The 27,577-nt window shown below is 44.5% G+C and overlaps 1 protein-coding gene across 1 annotated transcript in view; it reads left to right on the top strand.

The window, feature by feature from the left end:
- The window catches only part of Slc5a1 (solute carrier family 5 member 1), an 80,186-nt gene that overhangs the window by 40,141 nt on the left and 12,468 nt on the right, over positions 1–27,577 (top strand). The window contains exons 3-10 of the mRNA XM_006972898.4: positions 372–476; positions 1,637–1,696; positions 2,624–2,728; positions 18,059–18,164; positions 19,205–19,285; positions 21,016–21,236; positions 21,427–21,562; positions 23,571–23,678. Coding sequence (XP_006972960.1) covers positions 372–476; positions 1,637–1,696; positions 2,624–2,728; positions 18,059–18,164; positions 19,205–19,285; positions 21,016–21,236; positions 21,427–21,562; positions 23,571–23,678 — 922 coding nt within the window. The remainder of the gene's footprint in view (positions 1–371; positions 477–1,636; positions 1,697–2,623; positions 2,729–18,058; positions 18,165–19,204; positions 19,286–21,015; positions 21,237–21,426; positions 21,563–23,570; positions 23,679–27,577) is intronic.

Genomic DNA, 27,577 nt, shown 5'->3' with positions numbered 1-27,577 from the left:
GATGCAAAGGTGGATGGCTCAGCCTTGCTCCTGAGCAGACAGGCTCACAGAAGCCTCAGGGCCACCCTGGTGGGTTGTGGGACTTCCCGAGTTCTCCTCACAGTTCAAATCAGGTTCAAGAACGACCCACAGATGGTCTGACATGAGATGTGTCTTGTTGTTCCTCCGAGTCTCTCTTTGTCTCTTTCGTTATTTCTCAAGTCCCCATGTCTGCTGTGGGAACTGGCACCACAGATTTCAACCTGATCAAGACCCCTGCTGGCTTCTGATCGCTCATGTCCCTTCATTTTTCGGACATGTCTCTTCTTCCGTTGTCCCAGCCTGAGTGTTGTGCTCACTTAACTTATTTGTTTATTTGTTTATGTTTCCAGGTTGGAGCCTCCCTCTTTGCCAGTAACATTGGAAGTGGGCACTTTGTGGGGCTGGCGGGGACAGGAGCAGCCTCGGGCATTGCCATGGGTGGCTCTGAATGGAACGTAAGTGATTCCTGAGTCACTGTGTCCTGGGGGGCGGGGCAGGGGAGCGGGAAGGAGTTCGAATCAGGTCCTTTTTCGTCACTGTAATGAAATGTGGGAGGCAGGTTAACTTTAGAAAGAGAAGATACTCACTCAGTCACTAGAGCTGAAGGCTGAAAGTGTAAACAACATAGCACAGGCTCTTGTGAGGCTCCCCCTGGACTGCAACGGTGGCGGGTGGGGGGGGGGGAGACGACATGGGACGGGATGGGACATCACCCAAAGCAGGAAGATGGGTTAGGTAGAACCAAGACTGGCTTTTGTAAAAATCGCCCCTCAGGGACTGATGACTGAGGAGTCACTTCTGAGAACAGTGCTCTCAAAGACACAAGGATTGTCCGTGTGCTCCGCTACCTCGTGAAGGTGCTGCCACCATCCACACTAAGAACTAAGCTTCCCGATGTGATCACAGCAGAGTCTTGGCAGCCGGCCAGCTCAGCCCATGTTCAGAAGATCCTCAGAACCACCCTGGGTGCAGATGGGGGATTTCAACTCCAAGAGCTTTCATAGGAGAGGCCCCTCTCTTTTCCCTTGGTCCTTAAAAGATGAGGCCTCCTCTAGACATGTTAGAGGTTGGGAAATGCTACTGGAGCTCCCTCCCTCCCTCCCTCCCTCCCTCCCTCCCTCCCTCCCTCCCTCCCTCCCTCCCTCCATCCCTCCCTCTTTCCTTTCCCTTCATTTCTCTCCCTCCCTCCTTCTCCCCTCCGTCCCTCTCTCCCTTCCTCCTTCCCTCCCTCCCTCCCTCCCTCCCTTTATCTCTTCTTTTCTCCTTCCCTTCTTTCCTCCCCTTCCCCTCTAATTGGTATTTTATTCCTTATAAACCAGGGAAGAGCAGAAAGAGAACTCCGAGCTCTAGCTGGGAGTCTGGGCTGCGTTGATAGGGAGCGTCCTGGGTTCCACTGTTGCTCACAGGCTTTTGCTGTAGGCCAAGCAAGTAGCAAAGCGCATGCGTGCATGCACAAACGATAGATAGATAGATAGATAGATAGATAGATAGATAGATAGATAGATAGATAGATAGAGAGGTGGGGGACTTTTCTATAGTAGTTGAGGGTCTTTTGAGAGATGCAGAGATGGGTAAGTTTCTCCTGATCTGAATTCACCTCTTGTTTTGGTTGCAGGCCTTGGTTTTGGTGGTCGTGCTGGGCTGGGTGTTCGTCCCCATCTACATCAAGGCTGGGGTAAGTATCCACTCTGTTATCTCTCCTCATCAGCAAATACACGTGTGAAGTTGACCCTCTTGGAAGCCACGGGAGACTTTATGGCATAAATGACAGAGAATAGTCCGGGTTTGCTTTCATCCCTAGGTTTTAAAAGAGCTCCTGATTGTCTGCAGGGGCATTAAACAGTCCTCTGGCCCCGTTCAGTCCAGGTTCACTACTCTTCCATCTAGGACAGTCCCTAAGTGACCCTACTTTATTCAGAGCCCCCCCCCCCCACATGTAAGTGTATACATTGGGAGCTAAAGGTCATGTAGGGCAAACTCTGCAGGTTATACCTTCTGAAGGCTCACAGATTGCTGGTGACATATTGGTCCCAGAAGACAACAGGCTAAGGGTACAGGAAGCAAAACAGGAAGTGTGTTTGGGATTCACAAAAGAGAAATATCAGAATAATTGGAAGGCCTGCAGCTGCAATCCTTTGGACTGCATGTGTAGAACAAGGTGACAGTCACTTTCAATCTGGACAACTTCTTTGGTGCATTGGCAAGAGGCTACCATTGTCTTATTTGCAGTAGATGAACTATATAGAAAAAAATACAGATAGACATAGACACACACAAACACATATGTGCATTTGCATGCACCTTCTCCAGGGCAAGCATCTGCCTCCTTAGTTATGTCCAATCATGTGTTTATTAGAAAACATGTGTTTTTTGAATACTTTTGATATATTGCACCTGAATGTTAGGGCCTCTCTACTTCTACTGTATAGGGTATGTAGAACTGAAATCAGCACATGCCATCTGGCTGCTTTGTAGACTGGCTGGGCTGACAAAGGGGTATGAATCCCTGACCACACTCCCGAGGCTCTGACACCCGGCTAGACCCCACTTATCGGCTTGCCCTGGGCTCTCTGTTCACTGGGGCTCCATCTCATCCCATTAGGTGGTGACGATGCCAGAGTATCTGCGGAAGCGGTTTGGAGGCAAGCGGATCCAGATCTACCTCTCCCTTCTGTCCTTATTGCTTTACATCTTTACCAAGATCTCAGTGAGTACATTGCCAGGGGTGAGGTGGGGCGAGGTGGGGGAGGGGAGGCTGGCCACTGGTCCATCTTCTCACTATGCCACATGTGCCGTTCCACCAAGAGGCAACAGTAGCTTTCTATGGCCTTTGTGCGCGAAGCCTTCTTGCTCCTGAGGGGAAGGTCCTGTTTTATACATCAAGGAGCCAATGGAGTGCAGTGGGACTCCTTGTCCTCCACTGTGGTATGAGTTGACTATGTGGCAGGCTCATGAAAGTTCAGCAAAAGCTGCTCTGAAGAGAAGATTAAAGGGGGGTTGAGATGTCACGTGAGCTGTCATCCCCACCACTGGGTATATACCCAAAGGAAATGGAAGCAGCATGTAAATAAATACCAATCTCCCATGTTCACTGAAGCCTAATTTACAATAGTCAAGGTATGGTGTCAACAAAAGTGCTCATCAGCAAGTGTAGGTGGAACCCTGTGACACACACACGCACACACACACACACACACACTGTTCAGTCTTAGAAAGAAATCTCATCATTTGACGATATGGGTGAACATGGAGGCCATTATGTTAAATAAAATAAGTCAAGCCCAGAAAGATAGGTGCTCGTGATCTCATTTATATGTGGGGTTTAAACAAATTAAACTTATAGAAATAGATTTTTAAAAATTTAAAAATCTTTTTAATTTAAAATTTATGTGTATGGGTGTTGTGTTATGTGCTCCTGACTCTTCCCTGTGCCATCCTCCCAATGTGTGAGTGTGTGTGTGTGTGTGTGTGTGTGTGTGTGTGTGTGTGTGTGCTTGTGTGTACGCTCTCGGTGCCCCATCATCTGATTCCCTGGAACTGGAGTTACAGACAGCTGTGAACTGCCATGTGGGTGTTTGTGTATTGGTGTGTGGATATGCGCGTGTGAATCCACGTGCCAGAAGAAGGCATTCGATCCTCTTGTAGCTGGAGTCACAGGTGGTTGTGAGCCACTCGATATGGGTGCTGGGAACTAAACCCAGGTCTTCTGGAAGAACCATCCCTCCAGCTCCTCCATCTACACAATGAGAAATTAAAAGTTCCATGCAATATATTTTGATCATATTCTCCCTAACTCTTCTCAGATCTTTCCCACCTCCCTACATACCCAATTTCATGTTCTTTCTCCTCAAAAAAGAAAAAAAAAACATCCCAACATCAAAACAAACAACAAAAAATACCAAACCAAACAACAACAAAAGAGCACACAAAAACTTGGAGTCTGTTTTGTGTTGGCCAGTTACCCCTGAGCATGAGGCCTGTCCTGGAGAGCAGTTCATGTGTCCAGTGACACGCCATCAGAGAACACTGAATTTCCCTCTCCCTGGAGGTATACATAGTAAACCGCTTCTTGATTAGAGGTGGCACTTTGTATCCACGTTCCCTTCTAAGCCCCGGGATTTTGTCTAGCTTAGACTTGTCCAGGTCTTGCCCAAGCAATCATAGTCTCTGTGTGTTAACCCCACTACATTTGGATGATTCTCTTTCCCTGGGATCATCCACCATGTCTGGCTCTTACAGTCTCACTCTCTGCTTTTCTGCATGGATCCCTGAGCCTTGAGCAGGTCAATAAAGACATCCCATTTAGGGCGGAGTGCTCCAAAGTCTCCCCTCTCTGTACATTGTCCAGCTGTGGATCTCTGTGTTAATTCCCAGCTCCTCAGGAACCTCTGATGAGAGTTGAGGGATGCACTGATCTGGATCCCAGCAAAGTGTTCCCTGTACAAAACTTTGAAACATCATTGTGCCTGATAAACCACTGTGGATTGCTCGACTTCAACAATAGCAACCCTTGGCCGTTCTTGGTTCGTTTTCTTCCTTCTAATTTTTTCAGCAGTATTATAAATCAAATCTCAGAATTCAGAGGATTTTACTCTCAGTTCTTCAGCAAACACCTTTAACTTTTGGAACCAAAAAAACATTATGCATTTACAACATTTAATAAAAACTTAAAAAGAAAAAACCCATGATTTAAAAATTCAGATGACTTAATGTTTGGTGTGCCCAAAATTTCTTGATTACCTAAAAATGTTTTCATAGGGTTAAGACATATTGAACTGCTGGTTCTTCAAAGAAAAATATTTTTAAAAGTTTTTAGCATACCACATTTATTTTTTCCCTCCTATATTATCCCCTGGTCTGGCCTACATGCAAAGAACTAACAAATTAGATTGTTTGTCTCCTTGTTCAATAATAAAAATTCTTTATAATATTCTGGACTCTAGATCCTTACTAGGTGCATAACTTGCAAGCATTTATATTTTTACTTTCTGGACACTATCCTTTGCTGCACAAAGATTTTACATTTTGGCAGAATTATTGATTTTGTATTTGTTGCTCACACTTTTGGTGATATTTCTTAGAATTTGCTGAAAAATTTAAGAGAATGAAGATTTATTTCCATGGTTTCTAATAAGAGTTAAATTAAATAAAAAAGTATGTGTGTGTGTGTGTGTGTGTGTGTGTGTGTGTGTGTGTGTATACACCCTGCATGCACATATGGAGGCCAGAAGTCATTGTTAAAGGTCTTTTTCTATTGCTCTCCACCTCATTCTTTTGAGGCAGGGTCTCTCACTGAATGTGGAGCTCACCATTCAGCTAGACTGGCTGGCTACCACGTCCCTGGGATCTGCCTGTCTCCAACCCCTGCACTGGGGTTGTAAACACATGCCATGTCTACCTTTTACCTGGGGCTTAGGGATTTGAATTAAGGTTCCTGTGTATGCACAACAAGCATTTTATTGACTGAGCCCTCTCCCAGCCTTTCTCCTATGAGTGTTATCTTTTATTTTCCTGGATTTGATGTATTTGAGTTAAGTTGTGTATATAAGGTAGAGTCCATGTGTTCTTTTGTACGTGGACACTCAATCCTCCAGCACTATTGGTTGACGGGACCACTGTTTCCCACGAGTGGTTTTGAGCCTGCTCTCACAGGAGAGGACTTTGTCTTAGGAGTCGGGGCTAACAATCAGGAATGTTGTCCCTCTTTACACCACTTCCTGACGCATACTGATGACGTCTTCAACTGGTAGCAGATTGATTGTGGCCTCCTCATTCTCCCTCCCTCTTCCAGGGTTAGTTTTTAGTTACAAGATGAAAAATCTGGACTTTCCAGTCCTGTTTCACTACCAACCAGTGTGCAGAGCCTTGCCTGGGATGTGCTAGGAGTGCTGAAGGAATCAGTGTGGGCTTCACAAGGGAGGGAAGGCTCTAAGTGAGAAGAGCAAAGAGGATGTAAACAGTGGGGCTGGGCATACTAGAAGGGACAGGACGCTCAGAGGGACCTGGGTCTTAGTTTATCTGTGACTGTGTGAGCACATAGGAAAGGGAGCAAAGCTTTCCCTTCTGAAGGTCAGCGTTCAAGCCACAGTTCAAGCTGGTGACAGTCTATTGACGGCAGTTGCCATGGAAAGGGTACTCTTTGCCCTTAGACTGGTATAGGGGCGGTCATATAAACAAACTAGTGCCAGGCCTTTTCCCCTCCTTATCACCTCACCTACTTGTCAGGTTACTGATTAAACCTCCCTGGACTTGAGAGCCCCTAGGGAGTCAAGGCCCAGCCCCTTGCATCCCAGCTTGAGGGAAGGAGCAGGTCCTCCAGCCGGCACTGTTTCCAACATTTGGCAATGGACTTGTACACAGGCTGCAGGCTGCTTCTGTGTGTGGTTTCAGAGGCTTCTGGCTGGAGGCCCTGGCCAGCACAATACTTGTTCCACCCAATGACTAAACAATGATCCCAAAGATGTCTTGAAGGGTGCACGTGAAGATGCCTGAGTTCCCCGCTAGTTCCCACTAGGGGCTTTACCCACTGCCTCTGGTTCTTGTCAGTGGGCTGGGGTTGTGCATTTTATTTTCCAAACCATGAAAGAGGAAAGAAACTGAGTCCAAGAGATGCCAGGTGATTTTTCTCAAAAGCCACACAGCTAGGGCTAGGGAGATGGCTCAGTCAGTAAAAGCACTAGCCACACAAGCCCAGTGGCTTGAGTTCCATCCCCAGAACCCACATAAAAAGCCGGATGCAGCAGAAGGCGCCTGTGTTCCCAGCCCAGGCACAGTGCAGGGGCAGGAGAACTGGCTGCAAGGCTGGGAGCCTGCTACCCTGGAGTAGCTGATCAGAGGAACAAACAGGAGAGATCCTGCCTTTGTAAGTTGGATGGTGCGAACAGACTTGGAACGCTTCCCTCTGACTTCCATATGTGAATACACACATGTCGGCATACACACATGCGCACACACACACACATGTGCGCACCCCCCCACACACACATACATGTGCACATACAGCTGGCATACAGACACACAGCTGTTCACCACTGTGATTAAAAACTGTCTAGGTTCAAAGCTTGCAGTCTCACAGTTCTGCCCTGTCTTCAGGTGAGAAGAAGCTAGAGAATGATGGGAAGGGATAGACTGTCTCATCCTGTGTCCTAGGCCCCAATTTACAGAGGGACAAACCTCACAGAAGGGCTTTGTGAGGTTCAACAGGAACAGAACGGAATAAGAAGCAGGTTTCCCGACACCCAAATCCTTTGTCCTAACGTCCTCTCTGTCGTATGTCTCTTACATTCCTCTACAGACATTAGGTCAAAACCCAAACCCCCAGAAAAGTGAGGAGGGTTTACAATGCACCCTGTAACCGAATGGCTGAAAGAAGGCTCTGGAAGGACTGTGTGAGGCCTCTGCTTCAGTGGGTGTGTCATGATGGTGAAGGAAGGGCGTGTGCACAGGAAAGCAAGACGACCTTATAAATTTGGTTGGCTTTAGGTTCACTTTGCAGCATAGGATGATATTTTTAGAAAAATTACAGTGATGTCAGTTACACCTGTTGGGAGCCTGATATTCAGGAACACAGGGTTCAGAGACACAGAGTTAGTTCCCAAACCACGTGGTAAGGATTTATATTAAACAAGGATTAACCAGTGTGTGTGTGCGTTTGTGCGTGTGCACGTGTGTGTGTGTGTGTGTGTGTGTGTGTGTGTGTGTGTGCGCGCGCGCGCGCGTCTGCGTGTGCGTGTGCCTGCGCCTGCACCTGCACATGCACAGATGGTTTGTGAGATTCCTATCTAGACAGGGAATAGCAAAGGACCTGCCAGGAGGGACTTCCAAGGATGTAGGGATTTAGTAGGTGTGTGACTGGTAGGACAAGAAAACAAAGGGAATTACAGGTACAGGCCAGCGAAGACCTCAGTTGTGGCTGCCATCTTGTGATCATGTCTCTTTGTCACTCCATGAATTTTATTGGCTCACTTGAACACCTGCCGCATCAATCTGCAAGAGGCATTTTGTTCTGTGAGATTTCCTGACGTGGCGTATCTCATTCAAATATGGATAATCAGTTGAGATAAAGCTTCAGATTTTATGAATCACTTGACAACGGGATGTCCTGGTTTCTATTTCCTGGAGCTGTTATCACAGATCATGACTGCAATAAACTTTTTACAGCAACCCCGCTGTACACTTCAGGTCTTTAGGTAGACATAAAAGCTTTTGCTCTTGCTTAATGTTTGATGCTTGGGACCTGGACTGTTCACTTTGACAAATGGAAAGAGAAATTTGAGTAATGAGGCTTCTCCATCTGAAACCTCATTGCCAGGGAGGGCTTACTGGATGATCAGAGCTGTCTTGGTTAGGATCAGAATGGGCAAGAAACACACACACACACACACACACACACACACACACACACACACAGTCCCAGGGTTGGGTCAGGGATGATGGTGCACCCCTTTAATTCTAGCACTCAGAGGCAGAAACAGGAGGAACACTGTGAGTTCAAGGCCATCCTGGTCTACATAGTGTGTTTCAGGAAATAAAATAAAATAAAATAAAACAAAAATCCCAGGGTTTTAAACCTCTGAGCTAAGGCCAGGTAACCTGTCCGAGGCTCTGTTAATCTCAGAGGTTTCCCAATGGGGTCCATATTTTATTGCTACCCAAGAGTCCCATAGACACAGCTCAGCCCACCTCTCAATGTGATAAGAATGATGCCATTGGGTTGAACTTGACCTTTGATCCACTGCTATACACATGGTTTTATTGGAAACCCCACAAAGCACAAGCCAATGTGTTTATGTTGTAGTAGGCTGTGCTCTTGCCTCCGCAGCCTTTGCCAGAGATGCTGAGGGAGAATGATTCCCTCCCCACTCTTGTGGGTGTGTGTTTGTATTACTGGGGATTGAACCAATGGCCTTGTACATTGAACCAAGGCCAACACCCCACCACTGAGATATTTAAAATTTTCTTATTTTGAATTTAAAGTTTTTTTTTTTTTTTTTTTTTTTTTTTTTGGTTTTTCGAGACAGGGTTTCCCTGTGTAGCTTTGTGCCTTTCCTGGAACTCACTTGGTAGCCCAGGCTGGCCTCGAACTCACAGAGATCCGCCTGGCTCTGCCTCCCGAGTGCTGGGATTAAAGGCGTGCGCCACCACCGCCCGGCCGAATTTAAAGTTTTTTTAATTTATTTATTTGTATTTTATTTGCATTGGTGTTTTGCCTGCATGTATGTCTGTATGAGGGTGTCGGATCCCCTAGAGCAGGAGTTATAGATAATTGTGAGCTGCCATGTGGGTGCTGGGAATTGAACCTGGATCTTCTGGAAGAGCAGCTAGTGCTCCTAACTTCTGAATCATATCTCCAGCTCCAAATTCAAATTTTTTTGAGACAAATTTTTACCTAAGTTGCCCAGACTAGCCTTGGACTCTCTGTAGGTCTTAAGCTGATGATCTTTCTGCCTCAGGGTCCCTAGCAATTGGGATTACAGGCTGATGATACCATGCCTGGCTTCCTACCCCTGTAGAAAAGGACCGTTGGTTCTTGGCTTTGAAGGATGTACTTTAAAATTGTTACTTCCAGTTGGTTTTGCTAAGCAGCATTGAGAAAGTTTCTTTCTTCCTTCTCCTTCCCTTCCTTTCTTCTTCTCTTGTTTTCTTTTGTTCCTCCCTCCTGTTTGTTTGGTGTGTTTCTCTCTCTTAGTGCTAATAGAATCTTAGCAAAGGAGCAATCTGGGATGATCTATGAGATGTAGTGAGGACCTAGGAGGGCTCTTTATATCGAGGCTGGTAGTATATTCTCTAACTCACCCATCATTTTCATAAGTGAAAAAAAAACCCTGCCCCAAACATTCCATGCAGTTCTTATTAGTAAGCCCAGGAGCACAATTTGAGTCAGCGTTGGTGATGCCTCCAATAGTTCCTTGATTTTTAAATTTCTTTTATTAAAAGTTTTGCATTTATTTTACATACCAACCACAGTTTCCCCTCCCTTCTCTCTTCCTGTTCCCTCCCCCACCTCCCTTCTATTACCCCGCCCCTCACAGCCACTCCTCTTCTGTCTCCATTCAGAAAGGGGCAGGCCTCCCATGGGAGTCAACAAAGCATGGCACATCAAGCTGAGGCAAGACCAAGCTCCTCCCCATGAATCAAGGTTGGCCAAAGCAACCCAACTTGGGGATTGGGTTCCCCAAAGCCAGCTCAAGCGCCAAGGCAGGTCCTGATCCCACTGCTAGGAGTCCCACAAACAGACCAAGCTACACAACTGTCACACACATGCAGAGAGTCTAGGTCAGTCCCATGCAGGCTCCCTAGCTGTTATCCAGAGTAGGTGAGCTTCCACCAGCTCAGGTCAGCTGTCTCCAGTAGTTCCTTTATTATGTGAACACTTCTCCTTCCAGCTCTAGAACACTCTCTGGTGAGACCCATGCAGGCCCTGTGCAGGCTGCCTCAGCCTCTGTGAAGTCACATGTGCGTTGGTCCTGTTGTATTTAGGAAGCCTCATCTCCTTGGTGTCCTCCATCTCCTCTAGTTCCTATGCTTCTGAAGGGTTCTCTGAACCCTGAGGGAGAGATTTGATGGAGACATCCTACTTATTGTCAAGTGTTTTACGTCTTTCACTCCCTGCACATTGTCCAATTGTGGATCTCTGTGTTTGTTCTCATCTACTGCATGAAGACGGCTGAGCAAGGCCCTGATTTAGAAATACAGAAGAATGTTATTAAGAGTCATTTTATAGCTATGTTCCTTTAGTAGAACCATAGTGTTTGGTTTTACCCTAGGTATCTGGGTTGTCTAGTCTCATGTTCTTGGTTACCCAAGCACTGTCTGGTATGGGTTCTGTCTTGTGAAGTGGGCCTTACATCACATCAGATATTCAGGATTGTTTTTAACTATTCTGGGTTTTTGTGTTTTCCATATGAAGCTGAGAATTGTCCTTTCGTGATATGTGAAGAATTGTGTTGGAATTTTGATGGGGATTGCACTGAATCTGGAGATTGCTTTTGGTAGCTTTTTTTTCTATATTAATCCTACTGATCCATGAGCATGGGAGATAGTTCTATGTTCCGGTATCTTCTTCAGTTTCCTTAATTCAGTGTTTAAAGTTTTTTTTTTTTTTTTTTTTTTTTTTTTTTTAATCAAACAAGTCTTTGACTTGCTTGTTTAGAGTTACCCCAAGATATTTTATATTTTTAAGGCTATTGTGAAAGGTGTTGTTTCCTTGATTTCTTTCTCAGATCAATTGTTATTTGTGTACAGGAAGGTTACTAATTTTTGAGAGTTCATTTTGTATTCTGCTACTTTGCCGAAAATGTTTATCAGCTGTAGGAGTTTCCTGGTGGAATTTTTATGATCACTTATATATATTATCAGAGCATCTGCAACTAAAGATACTTTGACTTCTTTCTTTCCAATTTGTATCCCCTTGATCTCACTGAGTTGTCTTATTGCACTAAGGTTTCAAATACTATATTGAATAGATGTGGAGAGCCTTATCTCTCTGAATTTAGTGAAATTGCTTTGAGTTTCTCTGTGGGCAAAAGTTTCTGTCCAACAAGCCACTCCCAAATAGCCGACACAGAGACTTAATATGAATTATAAATGCTCAGCCAATAGTTTAGGCTTGTTACTAACTAACTCTTACATTTTAAATTAACCCATATTTCTTATCTATATTTTTCCATGTAGCTTGGTACCTTTTCTCAGTATGACATGCCCATCTTGCTTCTCTCTGCATCTGCTGGTGACTCCTCTGACCCCACCCTTCTTCTTCCCATCATTCTCAGTTTGACTCTCCCACCTAACTTTTATCCTGTTCAACTGCTGGCCAGTCAACTTTTTTATTAGACCAATCACAGCAACATATATTCACAGTGTAAAGGAATGTTCTACATTTCTCTCTATTTGAGTTGATGTTGGCTATGGGCTTGCTGAAATTGCCTTTATTGTGTAAAGGTATGTCCCTTGTATCCCTATTCTCTCTAGGACTTTTATCATGGAAGGTTAGGGAGTTTGTCAAAGGCCCTTCATGCGTCTAATAAGATCACCATGTAGTTTTTGTCTTTCAATTTGTTTTTCTGGTGGATTATACTTATTGTTATCATGTGTCAAACAATCCCTGCATCTCTGGGATGAAGCCTCCTTGATCATGGTGGGTGATCTTTTTGATGTGTTCTTTGATTCAGTTTATAAGTATTTATTGAAAAATTTTGCATCTATGTTTTTTTCTTTGTTAAATCTTTATGTTGTTGAGGTATGAAGCAACTATGGCCTTGTAAAAAGAACTAGACAATATTCCTTCTGTTTCTATTTTGTGGAATAATTTGAGGAATATTGGGGTTAACTCTTCTTTGAAGTCTGGTAAAATTCTTCACTGAAACTGTCTGTCCCTGGGCTTTTTTGGGTGGTAGACTTTTAAATACTGCCTTTTATTCCATTGGGTGTTACAGTTCTATTTAAATTGCTTATCTGATCTTGATTTAATTTTGGCAGGTGGCACATATTGAGAAAATTATCCATTTCTTTTGAATTTTCCAGTTTGGTGGAATACAGGTTTTTAAAGTATCTCATCATGATTCTCTGGATTTCCTCCATGTCTGTTATTATGTCACCCTTTACATGTCTAATTTTGTTAATTTGGATCTTCTCTCTCCTCCCTTTAGTTAATTTGAATAAGGGTTTGTCAATCTTATTGACTTTTAATCAAAGGACCAACTCCTTGTTTCATTAATTATATTGTTTTTCTTGATATTTTATTGATTTTTGGCTCTGAGATTGGTGATATCTTGCCTTTATTCCTTTTGTGTGTGATTCCTTCTTTTTATTTTAGAGATTTCAGGTGTGCTATTAAGTTACTAATATGAGATGTCTCCAAATTTTTGATGTAGGCACTTACGGGGCTATGAACTTGTCTCTTAGAATTGCCTTCATTGTTTCCCACAAGTTTGGGCATGTTGTGTTTTCATTTTCATCCAATTTTAGAAAGTCTTTAATTTCTGTCCTGACCCATTTTTCATTCAGTGGTGAGTTGTCTGTTTCCATGAGTCTGTAAACTTTCTGTTGTTTGTTGTTGTTGACATCCAGTTCTAATCTGTGGTGGTCTGATAGAATGCAAGGTGCTATTTTGATTTTCTTGTATCTGTTGAGATTTGATTGTGCCTGAGTATGTGGTCAATTTTAGAGAAAGTTCCCTGAGCTGCTGAAAAGAAGGTATGTCCTTTTGTGTTTGGGTGAAATGTTGTGTAAATATCTGCTAGGTCCATTTGCTTTATGATGTCAATTAGTGTCTGCATTCTCCGTTGTGTTTTTGTCTGGATGATCTGTCTGTTGGCGAGAGTGGTGTATTAAAGTTACCCACTATCACTGTGCAAGGGTTGATATGTGATTTCAGATGTAGTACTGTTTGTGAACTTGGGTACCCTTGAATTTGGTGCTTGATGTTAAGAATTTAACATCCTCTTGGTGAATTTTTTCCTTTGATGAGTATATGAGACAGGGTTTCTCTGTGTAGCTTTGCGCCTTTCCTGGGACTCCCTTGGTAGCCCAGGCTGGTCTCGAACTCACAGAGATCCGCCTGCCTCTGCCTCCCGAGTGCTGGGGTTAAAGGCGTGCGCCACCACCGCCTGGCTGGGTTTTATTTTTTTAATTTTTATTTATTTTTATTTTTTGAGACAGGGTTTCTTTGTATAGCCCTGGCTGTCCTGGAACTCAGGTGTTTATTCTCCTTAATTTCATCAAATTGTTTGTGTCTTCTTTAAACTCCTTGAATTCTTTGGTGAAGTTATGATTGTCTTTCAAATTCTGTGTCCTGGGATTCATCCAGGTAACTCTCACTAGTGAACCTTTCTACAGAACAGTGGATGAAGGAAAGAGGGTACTGGCTTGACCTTTCACCTTATTTGTATTTTTGTGATGACACGTGGCATATGGACTTCTTTTGTTAGTTCTAAGTCTGATATGGACAGAGCAGGTTGGACAGACAAGAGGATGTGCCTGTGGGTTGGGCCTAGAGGTTGCAAATGGCTCGGGTGGAAGGTCAGGTGGACAGAGGGGGCTGGGCTGGTGTTCAGGATGGCTTCCTGGCCCATGCCTGGCATGTGGGTGTAGATCTGGTTGGAAAGGTTGGATATGGGCACTGGTTGTTGAGCCTAGGCTAGATCTGGTGGGTTCAGGAAAAGTTGTGATGGGGAGGTCAGGAAAACTCACTGGGATGGATCCTCGAAAAGGAAGTGGGGTGTCTGGCTGGCTGTAGAGGTTGGATGCAATACAGAAGGGACTTGTAGTTGGTGGCAGATGGGCCAGGTACTGGTGGAAGCTCAGAGGTCAATTTTGGTGTAGGCAGGGCTGGCCAGAGTAGGCCAGGGTACCAGATGTGGTACCCATGCTAAATCTGGCAGGCTGGGGTGGGCAGAGGCATGGATGGCCTTTTTATACATTTTGGTTTTTGTTTTGTTTTGTTTTTCGAGACAGGATTTCTCTGTGTAGCTTTGTGCCTTTCCTGGAACTTGAATTAAAATATAATCACATTACTTTCCCCTTCCATTTCTTCTTCCAGAACCTCCCAAGTCCTCTTCCTCCAACCCCTTCCATATCACCATTCTCTCGTATTGATAGTCTTTTAAAAATTGTTATTGCCATATGTATATGTGTGTGTATATATATATATGTATGCATGCTTGTGTATGTCTGTATAATGGCTGCATAAACAAGACAGAAGCATCACAGCTTCAAAACAGAATGCTAACACAGAAAGGGAAAGTCTCATGGGGTCCCACTCCTAGACTAAGAACTGCAGGAAACTGCTGATTGAGAGAGGGTGTCACTCCCAGGGAGGAGGATGATGATGATGATGATGATGATGATGATGATGACGACAATAATAAACCTAGCTGATTGTCCAATACATAGTGGTCAACCTTGAAACCATAGCCAGACAAGCACCAATAATTTTTAAGTACAAAAATATTTATTAAGTTGTTTGATAACCTAAGTGCAGAGCTTTTAGAAAAGGTAAAGATTTCTATAATGAGCATTTATTTAGAAACTTTAAAGAAATTTTTAGACTTTTAAGTAGTTTATAACTTTTGTATACAATAAGTCAGATGTTTACTGATCTTGTTAGTGCCAAGCAGATATCTCAAAGATGAGGAAAAAGGAATTCAAGATGGACATATTTCAGGCAAAATGCCAGAAACACTCAATGAAGTAAAAATTAATAATTTGAGAACTTGATTTCTCAGTTAGCTAATTGCTGTTTTTATGTTGTCAAAAGACTGTCAGTACATACTCTAGATATCTGTGAAGCTCTCAGAATGCTTCCCTTTCATTAGCGTAGTCCTCACATTCGGGGTTTAGGCAGCACAGCCCGTCTCGGGGACCTTTGCTTGAGGTGGCTCCTGGGTCGGGGCAAACAGTAACGCAGGGTTTCCCTGCCACAGTGCTCAGCTTCACACTTCGCTGAGTCTCTGGCTTCACCTTTCCCCACCATTGCCAGGAGAGAGAAGTTTCTCCAGTCTCTTGTGTTTTGTGAAGTAGACAGAGTTCTCTGTGAAGCTATTTCTCCACATCTGAGGAAAGGGGAGTTCCAGGCCCGGAGCAGAGGCTGATAACGGACATGTTAGGAACCAGGATGAGACTTTGAAATTCATTATGTCTTCTCTGAATTTCCTTTAGTCGTTGTTTGAAGCCTTGTACATTCTACAGATGGGACATTTTGTTTACGCAACACCATCTTTTCTGTTTCTAGTTCTTTCTTTGCCTCCAAGGCTTCCACTTTTCCCCTGTGGTCTCTTCAGTTTGTTTCATGAGCTGTTGCAGATGTCTGCAGTTTATCTGAGCTCGATTATCCATCCTTTCTTCTCTCTCCGTGATTCACCCACGAAGTTTATGCTTTTTTTCCAACCACTGTATCTGTTTTCCTCCACTGTCACAAAAGAGCAAACCCGACTTCTCAACTTCTGGTTGCACTTTTCCAGCACATCTTCTTAAATGTCAGCGTTCTTGTTTGGCTCTCTCCGCGTCCTTCGGCATTTAGCTTGAACTCAGCGGGTCATCCTCTGTGCCAGTGAGGTCATGTGACTCTGCCAATGGCGGCTTGGCCATTTCAGAGTTTTCATCTCTTTCTTTGCTTTCTCACTCCTCATCACTTGTTGTTGAAGTTTTGTGTTCTGTTTTTGTTTTTAATATTTTATTTTATTTTTATGTGTGTTGATGTTTTTGCCATGGGTGTTGGGTTCCCTGGAACTGGAGTTACAGACAGTTGTGAGCTGCCATGTGGGTGCTGGGAATTGAGCCCAGGTCCTCTGGAAGAGCAGTCGGTGCTCTTAACCCCTGAACCATCTCTCTAGCCCCTGTTGTGGAAGTTTCAACTTTTCATCTTGTAATACCACAAGATTTTGAGCCTTCCTTGGCAGAGTGTACTTTACATGTTAACACACGATCTCTTTCCACTAAGAGAACTTCTTGGGGTCCAACAGCTTGCTGACTTGAGAATCTCACCGTCTCGCTGCAATCCCAAAAGCATAGGCAGAAATGAGCAAATGTCAATCCTTTTTGAGTATCAAAACAACACATGCCTGTGGCAGCCCTTGGTAAGCTGTAAAATTCCCTGGAAAGGAAGAGGGATAAAAACCCCAGGGAAATGAAAAATTGAGGCAGGTAGGAAGAACTGAAATCTCATGCACAGAGAGCTCGGGCTAAGGTGGATTTCCTCGACTGGATGCACTTAGCTACGGTATTCTCAGCAGGAATCCTGGTTTTTGGTGTCCCAAGGACAGAATTCATGAGAGGGAGAGCTTGTATTAGTTTTTTTTTTAAATAGCATATCATAAAAATAAGACTTAATTAGTCAATACTTAAGCAGCTACATGCGCGCGCGCACGCGCGCACACGTCACTTGTGTGTTTTTACAGGTGTGTGTGTGTGTGTGTGTGTGTGTGTGTGTGTGTGTGTGTGTAGACAGGAGTCTTATTATGTAGCTCAAGATGGCCTCAGAAATCCTCCTGCATCTCCATCTCAAGTGCTGGGATTACAGGTGTGAGTCACCACACTGGGCTCCAGGAAGATTTTATAGATGTCATTATAGCACGTCTTGTGATTGTGAGTTACGTATTGTGACTAGTGCTGGGAAGAGTATGACACTGTGGCTGTCACAAAACTCTGAAGACCACATACTGGAAAATAAAGCAACCATGGCGTTTGTGCTGTTTTCTACTGGGGTTTGAACTTAGGACCTTGTATACACTAAGCATGGAATGCACCACCACACTATAGCCCAAGCCAAAGGGTATTTTTAAGGTAGTAGACACCTTCTAACTTTTTTCATGTTCAGGTAATAGTCTCCTTCCTGGAAGCACAGTATTTTGATGCCCTCTGCTGCTTTATATTAGCAACTGCATACCACCCAGCCAGGTCGCTTTACCAGAGGCAGAGAAGGAAGTCTGGAAGAACCGTGTAAAGAACATAGTGAATTCAGCAGTGACAAGGGGACAAGTCCCCTGAAAATTACACCAGCCAGTATAGACAGAAGCACTAGTAATGTGCAAGAGGCACTTTAGTGTTCTGGATAAACTCCTTTGGGGCCAGGCAGGTAAAATTAAAATCGTGAAGAAGCAGCGAGTGGAGGTTGGGTTTCCCACGCACAGATCTGAAACACTCAGACTTGCTTTTGAGGACAGAGATTATAAACCTGTGCACACTGATGTGTAAGAGCCGGGAGCAATGGCTAAGAGCAGCAGCTGATGGGTGGGATGCTGATAGACATATATACATACATATATATTATGTATATATATATTTATAGTTAAATGTTTGTGAAGCATCTTGTCTCAGCTATGTATTCACAGCCTATGGTACATATTAAAGGTGAAGGGATGTGGGGCACAGAAGCCACTTTCAATTTGTGTAATCTAGCATTTAATAGATTTTTTTTAACCACAGAGTCCTTTTTCTTGTGAAGTGCTAACTACTATCATGAACAAAGCTTGCTTTATGGCCCCTGTGACCAGATGACCTCTCACTTCTGCCTGCCTGTGTCTCGCTTCTCTCCTCTCAGGCAGACATCTTCTCTGGAGCCATATTCATCAATCTAGCCTTGGGCCTGGATATATACTTGGCCATCTTCATCCTACTAGCAATCACCGCCCTTTATACAATCACAGGTGAGTCCATTCAAGCGACGGGCAGCTCAAGCCTGGCTCAGGCTTAGGTACTTGAGAAGGATAAAGGAGGTAGGGTTAGAATGGCTATTTTCTCGGTCTCCCCGGCAAGCCATGTGAATGCTCTGCGAAAGCTCCCGTGCTGGTTGGAAAAGTCAGGACCGCTTTTCACAGGCGCTCGGGGAGAGCTTAGCCCTGAAGGTTGTGGGACACTATGGCTAAGCTAGGACAATTAGAGGTATGCCAGGTGAGAAAAAAAAAAAAATAAGAGAAACGGAGAACGGTGTCAGGAATGGGCGTGGCTCGGCTCAGAAGCAAGGCGACCCCGCAGGTACCGGAAGAAGGTGGTTACTGGGAAGGAGCGGGCAGAGAAGGGACGTGAAGCATGATGGTACAAACAGGTACAGAGTCCTTGGGAACCACAGGTCTAATGTGACTAGATTAGGAACCATTTTGAAGTGGGAGAAAGATAGACGAAGAGGTTTTGGAGTACGATTTGAGGATGGCAGAGACTGGTGTTCTTTGCGGGAGTGAAGGGGAAGATGAACAGTGGAGATTGCTGCTCCATGGGAGCCCTGTATACCTGAGGACAAGAAGTTCCTTAGAGAGGCTGGGAATGTAATTTACAGTTAGCACATTTGTCTGTCACATGCGTGTGTACACGTGGACACACACACACACACACACACACACACACACGGGGTGGGGGCTGGGTTCCATCTCTAGCATTACAGAGTAAAAAGGAGCAAGCCTTCTTTTGAGCCATGTCCTAGCTTAAAAAGCTCACAACAAGTGTTTTCCACTCAGGTATAGACAAATGCCCCGCCCTTTCCCAGGCCTTTAGGTGTTTTCGTGAGAGGTGAAGGTTAGGAGAATATTGCAGCAAGATTAGGGAGGAGGGAAGGCAGGCAGATGGTGGTGGCAGGGGCGGTGGAGGGCTCCTTGGCAGGTGCCTTGGTGATAAAGAGAGGGTAGTGGGTAGGAAAAGGAAGCAGGTGGACATCACGCACTCCATGTGATCTCTTGTCTTTTTGCATGCTTAGGGGGCCTGGCAGCGGTGATTTACACGGACACCTTGCAGACAGCAATTATGCTGGTGGGGTCTCTTATCCTGACTGTGTTTGGTAAGTGGGTTAAGGCTAGCTGAGGAGGTGGGGGCAGAGGTGTGCAGTTCTGACCAGGGAAGAGCAAGTCTGGCTTGCCTGCCTGCATGCTCTGCTGTATCGAGTCTTTGTCCCACCAGCAAGCTCCCAAATAATGACACGGAGACTTATTATTAATTATGAAAGTTTGGTCTTACCTTAGGCTTGCCCCCAACTAGCTCTTATAACTTAATCTGCTTTTATTAATGTATGCTCTACTTCATGGCTTTTTTTTTTTTTTAACCTCTTCTCCATTTTTGTACATCAGACCTGTTCATCTCTGGCATCTCTGGAGTAATTCGTGTACCTAGATTCCTTCTCCTCTTCCTCGATCTCTCCCCAGAAATCCCGCCTGTCTCTCCTGCTTAGATACTGGCCATTCAGCACTTTATTAAACGAATCACAGCAATACATCTTCACATAGTGTACAAACATCCCATTCCACTCTGCCTAGCTCAGGGCACTGGCCCAGCCCTGACCGGCCATCCTTATGGGACCCCCCTTGCCTCTTTGGACCCTTGTTGGAGCAGACCCGAGGAATACTCGAATTGCCCCTGTTCTTTCTGGATAGCTTGGTTCAGTGGTCTCTAGGGTAGGCCTGTGGTAATGTGGTGCTGTATTTGCAGAGAACCTGGGTAAAAATGAAGAAGGTTAACTACCCATCAAGTGACACAGATTTACATGCTGTATTTTCAGGCTGAAACTATATCCTGCATACACTGTGATGTTAAAAACCCACCATTTAGGCACTGTTGGTGATAGGTGATCTTTCATTTTAATGCTTCAGTTGACAAAATTTTAAAATTGTTCACCCACTGTCAGCATCTTCTATCATTTCTTGAAATTGTCCTGTCTATAAAAGACAGCATTGGGGCCGGGCGGTGGTGGCGCACGCCTTTAATCCCAGCACTCGGGAGGCAGAGCCAGGTGGATCGCTGTGAGTTCGAGGCCAGCCTGGGCTACCAAGTGAGCTCCAGGAAAGGCGCAAAACTACACAGAGAAACCCTGTCTCGAAAACCCAAAAAAAAAAAAAAAAAAAAAAAAAAAAAAAGACAGCATTGGGAAGCCTAGCTGTTAGGAGGAGACAGAAGACACATGTTGTTTTCCATGTGTATAGGACCCTCTGGGTGTCAGTCAAAGGCTCTTGTCTACACTCTAGGGTTTAGTTTTCTGAGGATTTCATTGGGTTTTCCTGTAGGCTCTGGGGGGTCGGCAAACACAGGCTAAAAGGCAACACTGAGCTGAGGTGGCCAAGTTCTGATCCCTCACCCATTCCCGGTACATCCCTGGGACTTGCTGTCCGGCCTTGTGGCCAGTCTCCAGAAAGCAACTGTGTGTCTCTAACTGTGTTCTGAGTTCCAAAGACCCTGGCTGACAGGTGGGATTTAAAGAAAAAACAGTCTGCATGTGGTTCAAAGCCGAGGTCTTCTTTTAATAAGACATTCCCCCTTTGTATATGGTTTTCAGTCAGGGCACTTCCACAGGCTTTGAAATGTCAGTGGCTCCCAGGAAGGCTGGGCAGAGTTCACACTCCCATTTTTATAAATGAGAAACCTGGGGCCTACAGGGAAGGTAATTTGCCCCAAACTGTGCACGCTTCAAGGGCGTTCTCCTGTGCTGGTACCCTCTTGGTGTCCAATATACTCATACATGAAATCACTATATGGAATTAAATTTTTTACAGTGTTCTTTTTGGTACCAATATTTTTCAGCTTTCAATGAAGTAGGAGGGTATGAGGCGTTCATGGAGAAGTACATGAAAGCCATTCCAAGCATGGTTTCTGATGGAAACATCACCATCAAGGAAGAATGCTACACTCCCAGGGCTGACTCGTTCCATATATTCCGAGATCCTATTAAGGGAGACATTCCATGGCCTGGACTCATCTTTGGCTTGGGCATCCTCTCCCTGTGGTACTGGTGCACAGACCAGGTATGCCGTCTGGGTGTGCAGGTAGACAGGTTGCATGATGGAGACTCCCACCTGGCAGGCTGTTGGGGTTGAGTATGGAGATGAAGGCCTGTGGGTTTCTGGGGACCAAGGCTAAAGACCCAAAACAGGGAAGCTGGGATGTCAGATGGTCACAGTGTCGCACAGGTCCTCACTGGGATGTTCTTGACAGGTCATCGTGCAGCGCTGCCTCTCAGCTAAGAACATGTCTCATGTGAAGGCCGGCTGTATCCTGTGTGGCTATATGAAGCTGTTGCCCATGTTCCTCATGGTGATGACGGGGATGGTCAGCCGGGTTTTATACACAGGTAATTCCTCTACCCGAGCTCAGCCCATTTTTGCTTTGCTAGCTCTATGGCGCTCTGGAAGCCCTCCCGCCCCTCTGATACTCTTTCTTTCGTGCCATGATTACCAAGGGTCAGGGCTGCCTGTGTCGGGCAGCGAGCACTTCAGAGACACAGAAATCTTGGCGTTGCCTTTCCCAGTCTCTTTTAAAATCAGTTTATGATTTATTTGTGTTTTAAAAATTTAAAGTTGTTTGATGGCAGGCTTGTCACCAAGCCTGACAACCTGAAGTTGATCTCTGGAGCCTACGAGGCAGAAGGAGAGAAGCAGTTCCCTCATTTCTTACATCAACAGTTGCCTTCTCGTTACTTTTCAAATCTTCCACAGTCATGACTTGTCATCCAGGTTCCCTCTTCCAGGAAATAGTGTCTGCTCGATGGCTGTTCTGCACCCTGACCCCCAGCCTTGCAGTGGTGTCTAATAATTTATTTTGTAATTTTAATGTCAAAGGCCCAGCCAGTTGCTGAGTGCCATGTTCTCTGCCCTGTGTTGTGGATTGTTTCCTTGCAGGGGCCTCAAGCCTGTGAGTTGCCATCTAGAGTGACAGGTTCATCTTTGGCCTTTTTTTGTGGCATCTCAGCATTGCTCTTTACATGCTGCTGTTAGGAATAAAAATAATTTTTGGTGAGCTGTTACGATTCAAAACTGTTTGAAATGCAAAATAACAACAATAAATAAACAGAGCACCACAGAGTGACAGTTTGGCAAGCATCCTCCAAAATGAAGTCAGAAGAGTTGGCAGGCATTTGCTATCTTGTCCTTGGTTACATGCCCCCTCTAGGCTCTCCTATTCCTGTGCCGGCTTGCACACCATGGGGAAATATAATTGCCCTCTATATTCGTAACTCACACATCTGTGGCTCTTCAACCAACTACATATTGAAAAAAATCTGCACCTATGATGAAAATTTGTAAAGTTTTGCTTATTGCGTTTTCCAAACAACAGAGTGTAACAGCTATTTCCATAGCATTTATAGCTTATTATGTATTGTAAGTACGTCATTTAAGGGGAAGATGTGCATTACAACAGGTACTATGATATTTTATTTAAGGGGTTGAACACTCGCAGACTTTGGAATCCATTGGGTCAAGAATACCCAGGAACCAATCACGTGTGGATACTGAGAGACACTTGTCTAGCAAATAGAATGGCTCATTCCTTAATGGCTATTTATTTACAAAATACTACTTTGGTGAATTGGTGCTGTGCAGTGCAGTGCTAAGTGAGTACTTAACAGATGTTTGTGGAGCTGAATTCTATATAAGTTTCTAGAATTTGCTCCAAGATTCTAGATCTTGTTCCCTTCTCCTCCCAGTCTATTTCTTTCTTATCTTTGCACCAGATTTCTCACATCTTGGGAGTAACCATGGTTTTCTAGGGGATTGACTGTATGCTTAAGAGCTATTCAAAATAAACCTCAAAACTAGGAGTCACAGATAACCATGATTTTCAGGAGGAAAAAGAAAAGACAATTATCATCACCAAGCTGTTAAGATAGAAGACAGCGTCTTCTCCCTTCCCACCAGATCATTTCTTAGTTTCCTTTTTCCCCCTCTGCCTAAGAACCATTTTTCTCTGCTGTGGGAGCTTCAAGCTGTGTCTGGGATAACAGGGCCAGGATATGACACAGAATGGCTTAGCTGGGAGATGTTCTCTTCCGGGCACTGTTCTTGGGTGTTGGGTGGGAATATCTTGTTTGAAGTGTTGCTTTAAGAAGGTAAACATGCCCAGTGGTGGTGGCGCACGCCTTTAATCCCAGCACTCGGGAGGCAGAGTCAGGCGGATCTCGATGAGTTCGAGGCCAGCCTAGGCTACAGAGTGAGTTCCACAGAGAAACCCTGTCTCAAAAAACCAAAAAAAAAAAAAAAAAAAAAAAGAAAAGAAAAAAAAAGCATAAACATTTGCACCCATCTGAACCCACTGCAACCCAACGAAAACTTGCTGATACAAGCCTTCCTCTCTCTCTCTAGACAAAATCGCCTGTGTCATCCCCTCAGAATGTAAGAGGTACTGCGGCACTGCTGTTGGCTGCACCAACATCGCCTATCCAACCTTGGTGGTGGAGCTCATGCCTAATGGTGAGACTTTCTTGGGAGGTCAATTTGGTTTAGGCTCTACCTAAACTTTTGGGTGCATTCTGGGACAAAGCCATTTCCCAGCCAGGGCTGTGCTCTAAGGTGAAAGCCCCATTTCTGTGTTTTTGAGTTACTGTCTGTAACATATAGTTCAGTTGGAGTCTGTCGTCCTGGGTCTTGTCCTTTAGTTGGGCTAAGAAAGGAAATGATATGAAAACTTGTTGGGGTGGGGGCAGAAATTCCCTATTCCTATCTGTCTAGATAGTCATTTAAAGCACTTAAACAGAGAGGTTATAACTTACAGCAGCCATTTTGGAAAACAGTATGGAGGCTCCTGAAAAGAAAATTAAAAGTAGACCTACCATAGGGTTCAACGTTCTTCGTACAGAGTTCATATCCAAAGGGAATGAAACCACTATGTTAAAGAGACAAATGTGTTCTAGTGTGCATCGTAGGCTTGTGCACAATTGCCGAGCTATGGAACCAACCTAAGCGTTCAAACATAAATGGATAAAAATGTGGTCTCCACAAACAATAGGATGACATTCAGACTTGCAAGGTGATCTGTTCATTTGTGGTAATGTGTATGACGCTGCAAGGTGTTAAGTGAAAAAAGCCAGTCATAGAAACTCAAATGCTGAATGATCTCATTTCAAAATTTAGAATTTGTGTGTGTGTGTGTGTATGTATGTATGTATGTATGTACATGTACACATGTGCACACATGTGGAAGCCACAAGTAGATGTCAAGTCTCCACTTCTATTATTACTGTCTTAGTTAGGCTTTCTGTTGCTGTGAAGAGACACCATGACCATGGCAACTGTTACAAAGGAAAACATTTAACTGAGGTGGCAGCTTACAGTTTCAGAGGTTCAGTCCATTATCATGGCAAGGAGCATGGTGGCATGCAGGCAGACATGGTGCTGGAGAAGGAGCTGCTACATGTTGATATGCAGGCAACAGGAAGCAGAGTTTCTCACTGGGTATGGCTTGAGCACATATGAGACCTCAAAGCCTGTCTTGACAGTGACACATGTCCTCCAATGAGACCACACCTACTCCAACAAGGCCACACCTCCTAATAGTGCCACTTCTTTTGCGGGCTATTTTCTTCCAAACCACCATAATTACTTCAAATATTTGATTTAGTGTGTGTGTGTGTGTGTGTGTGTGTGTGTGTGTGTGTGTGTGTGTGTGTGCTGTGTGTGGACATCCGAGCACAGCCTTTAGGAGCTGGTTCTCCCCTTTCACTGTAGACTCTGGGGCTCCAATCCAGGCCATCAGGCTTGTGTACCCATCACTTTTACCCACCAAGCCACTTCGCTGGCCCATGCACCTTATTTTTTCTCACAATTTTAAAAATTTACACTATGATAGAAATACTAAGTGTGTAAAAGGGAAATACACAAATTTGTAGAGAACATTTTACCTGACAGTTGCAATAACCTATATTGTCGCTCATTTATAATAGTAATAGTCCTTTTCCTGTTACATTTATTTTCATTATTATTAAAATATAATACATTTCTTTCCCCCAGCTCCTCCCTTGTGTTCCTCTTTCACTCTCTCAAATTCCTGTCCTTTAAAATTTAATACACACACACACACACACACACACACAGAGAGAAAGAGAGAGAGAGAGAGAGAGAGAGAGAGAGAGAGAGAGAGAGAGAGAGCTGAGTCTACTTAGTGTTCTTTGTGTGTATTTGATTTCAGAGCTGACCACTTGGTATTAGATAACTAGTTGGGAGCTCATCCCAAGGAGAAGACTGCTTTTGCTCTTAATGCCCCTTAGTTGCCTGTGGTCCTTTGCCTATGGTTGGGGCCCCTTCCATGTTATCACGTCTATTGATGTTGTCCCTGTTCAGGTCTTGTTTAAGCAGTCATATTGTTAAGATAGCATGCATGAAACTTCCCTGTCATTTCTGGGAGACACAGTCTTACAGCAGATTTCCTGGTCCTCTGGGTCTTACAGTATTTCTATCTTATCTTCCAAGATGTCCCATAAGCCTTAAGCCATGGGGTGTTTGTTTGTTTGTTTGTCTGTTTAAGACATGCTATCTCACTGTACTTGGTGCTTGTGGGAGCCCACAGAGGTTTCCTAGTGAGATCTGAGCTTACTTTACCCAGCAGGGCTGCATAAGGGGATGAACTGACTGGTTACTGAATTGCATGGTTACCAGGTGTTTGGAAGGGTCTGCACTTGACTGTGCTAGGGAGAGGTCTTTTGCTCCACCTCTCAGCATTCCTTTAAAAAGCCCTTGAGAAGAGACAGAGGGGGCTGGTGGATAAGGATCCAGGCCCTCCCGAGGCTATCCTGTGTTTCTATCTGTCTCTCTCTCCCCTCTATATTTCTATCTAAATCTCTTATCCCTCACTCCTCAAGAGTACCTTGGGAAAAAAAAGATGGGGATGAGTCCCCTACAGGAGCTCTCAGTTTTGGCTAGATTGGCTGACTAGGGAGCCCCAGTATCTATGTCTTTCCCATCAGCACTGGAGTTACAGATATGTGCTATAGTTCCTGGCTTTATGTAGATGCAGGGGATCCGAACTCAGGTCCTCCTGCTTATGCAGCAAATATCTTATCCACTGAGCCACCTTTTCAACCTTCCTTCCATCTATCTGTCTGTCTGTCTATTATCTATCTATCTATCTGTCTGTCTGTCCGTCCATCCGTCTGTCCGTCTGTCTGTCTATCTGTCTATCCATCCATCCATCCATCCATCCATCCATCCATCCATCCATCCATCCAAGCTGGCCTTGAATTGAATTGATGTTAGTCTTTTTGTCTGAGCTCCCCTAGTGCTCGGATTACTGGTGTTTACCAACATGGCTAGCTTTCTTTTTAAACTTCTTTCCACAAGCTTTATGCACAATCTTGGGCAGAACATTTGTATTCAACTCATATAAGAGCTGGAGTAATATTTAACTCCTCCACTGAAGTTGGCTGCTTATTAATTAAGGTTCCAACGAGCAACAGTCAGTCACACTGGTCTTTGCCGGAACAAATGTGTGACTTTTCCAAATTGGCCCTGTAACCCTCTGCTCTCATGAGACCCTAGCCCATGGTGCTAGAGTTGAACAGTGAACAACAAAAAGATGTGTGCAAAACAGCAAAACACTGTGTTTGCACTAGGTGTTTCTGGCCTCCCGGCAGTCACCTGGCTTCTGTGAATACTGAATCCCATGTTAGACCACACAGACATTTCCTGTCCCTCCCTTTACATCACTCAATAGCATTTAATGTCATCCATCAGTTGTCTTTCTCGAACCTTTCTCTTTGGGTTCATAATGCTATCCTCTCCAGTTTGTCTCTTTCCCCATCTTCTTAGGCTGCCTCTTTGGTTCCACTTGTAGATTCAGCTTTTCAGCCAGTGAGTGTTCCCCCACTAATCCACACCACTTCTGCCCGTTTTGTCTCCTAATTATCATGTACTTTTCTTCCTGTCTGCTTTTGCCTCTCTTGCCTTACTAGTCTGCTATACCATGATTTGGGGGCGGGGGCTAGGCTGCCGCACAATTATATTTAGCAAACATTTGTTGAGCAGATAAGTGAATGAAGGTCTAACAAGAATAGAACAATGAGAGGAAATTAAGTTGCTTGTCCGATGCTGCTCAAGTCATCAATGGCAAAGCCGATGTCGGCGGCGGAGTTTAAACAGGTCTTGTTGCAGGGCAGGCAGGTTGTGTCACAGACCCGCTTCACCAGGTGATTTATTAGTGTGGCTCACAGCTAGTGGCCCAGCTAGCCCAACAATTACTGTCTTCCAACAAAAAGTCCCAGAATCTAGTAGTTGTTTCATCCATAAGCCTGGGTGTCTCAGCTAGTCTTCAGTGTATGCTGGAATCCCTAAGAAATAGGCTCCAAAGCCAGTGCAGGAATGGACTTGCCAGAGAGAGT

The sequence above is a fragment of the Peromyscus maniculatus genome, chromosome 10 (genome assembly GCF_049852395.1).
Source record: "Peromyscus maniculatus bairdii isolate BWxNUB_F1_BW_parent chromosome 10, HU_Pman_BW_mat_3.1, whole genome shotgun sequence".
Classification (NCBI taxonomy): Eukaryota; Metazoa; Chordata; class Mammalia; order Rodentia; family Cricetidae; genus Peromyscus; species Peromyscus maniculatus.
This window is presented reverse-complemented; position numbering and strand designations above follow the sequence as displayed.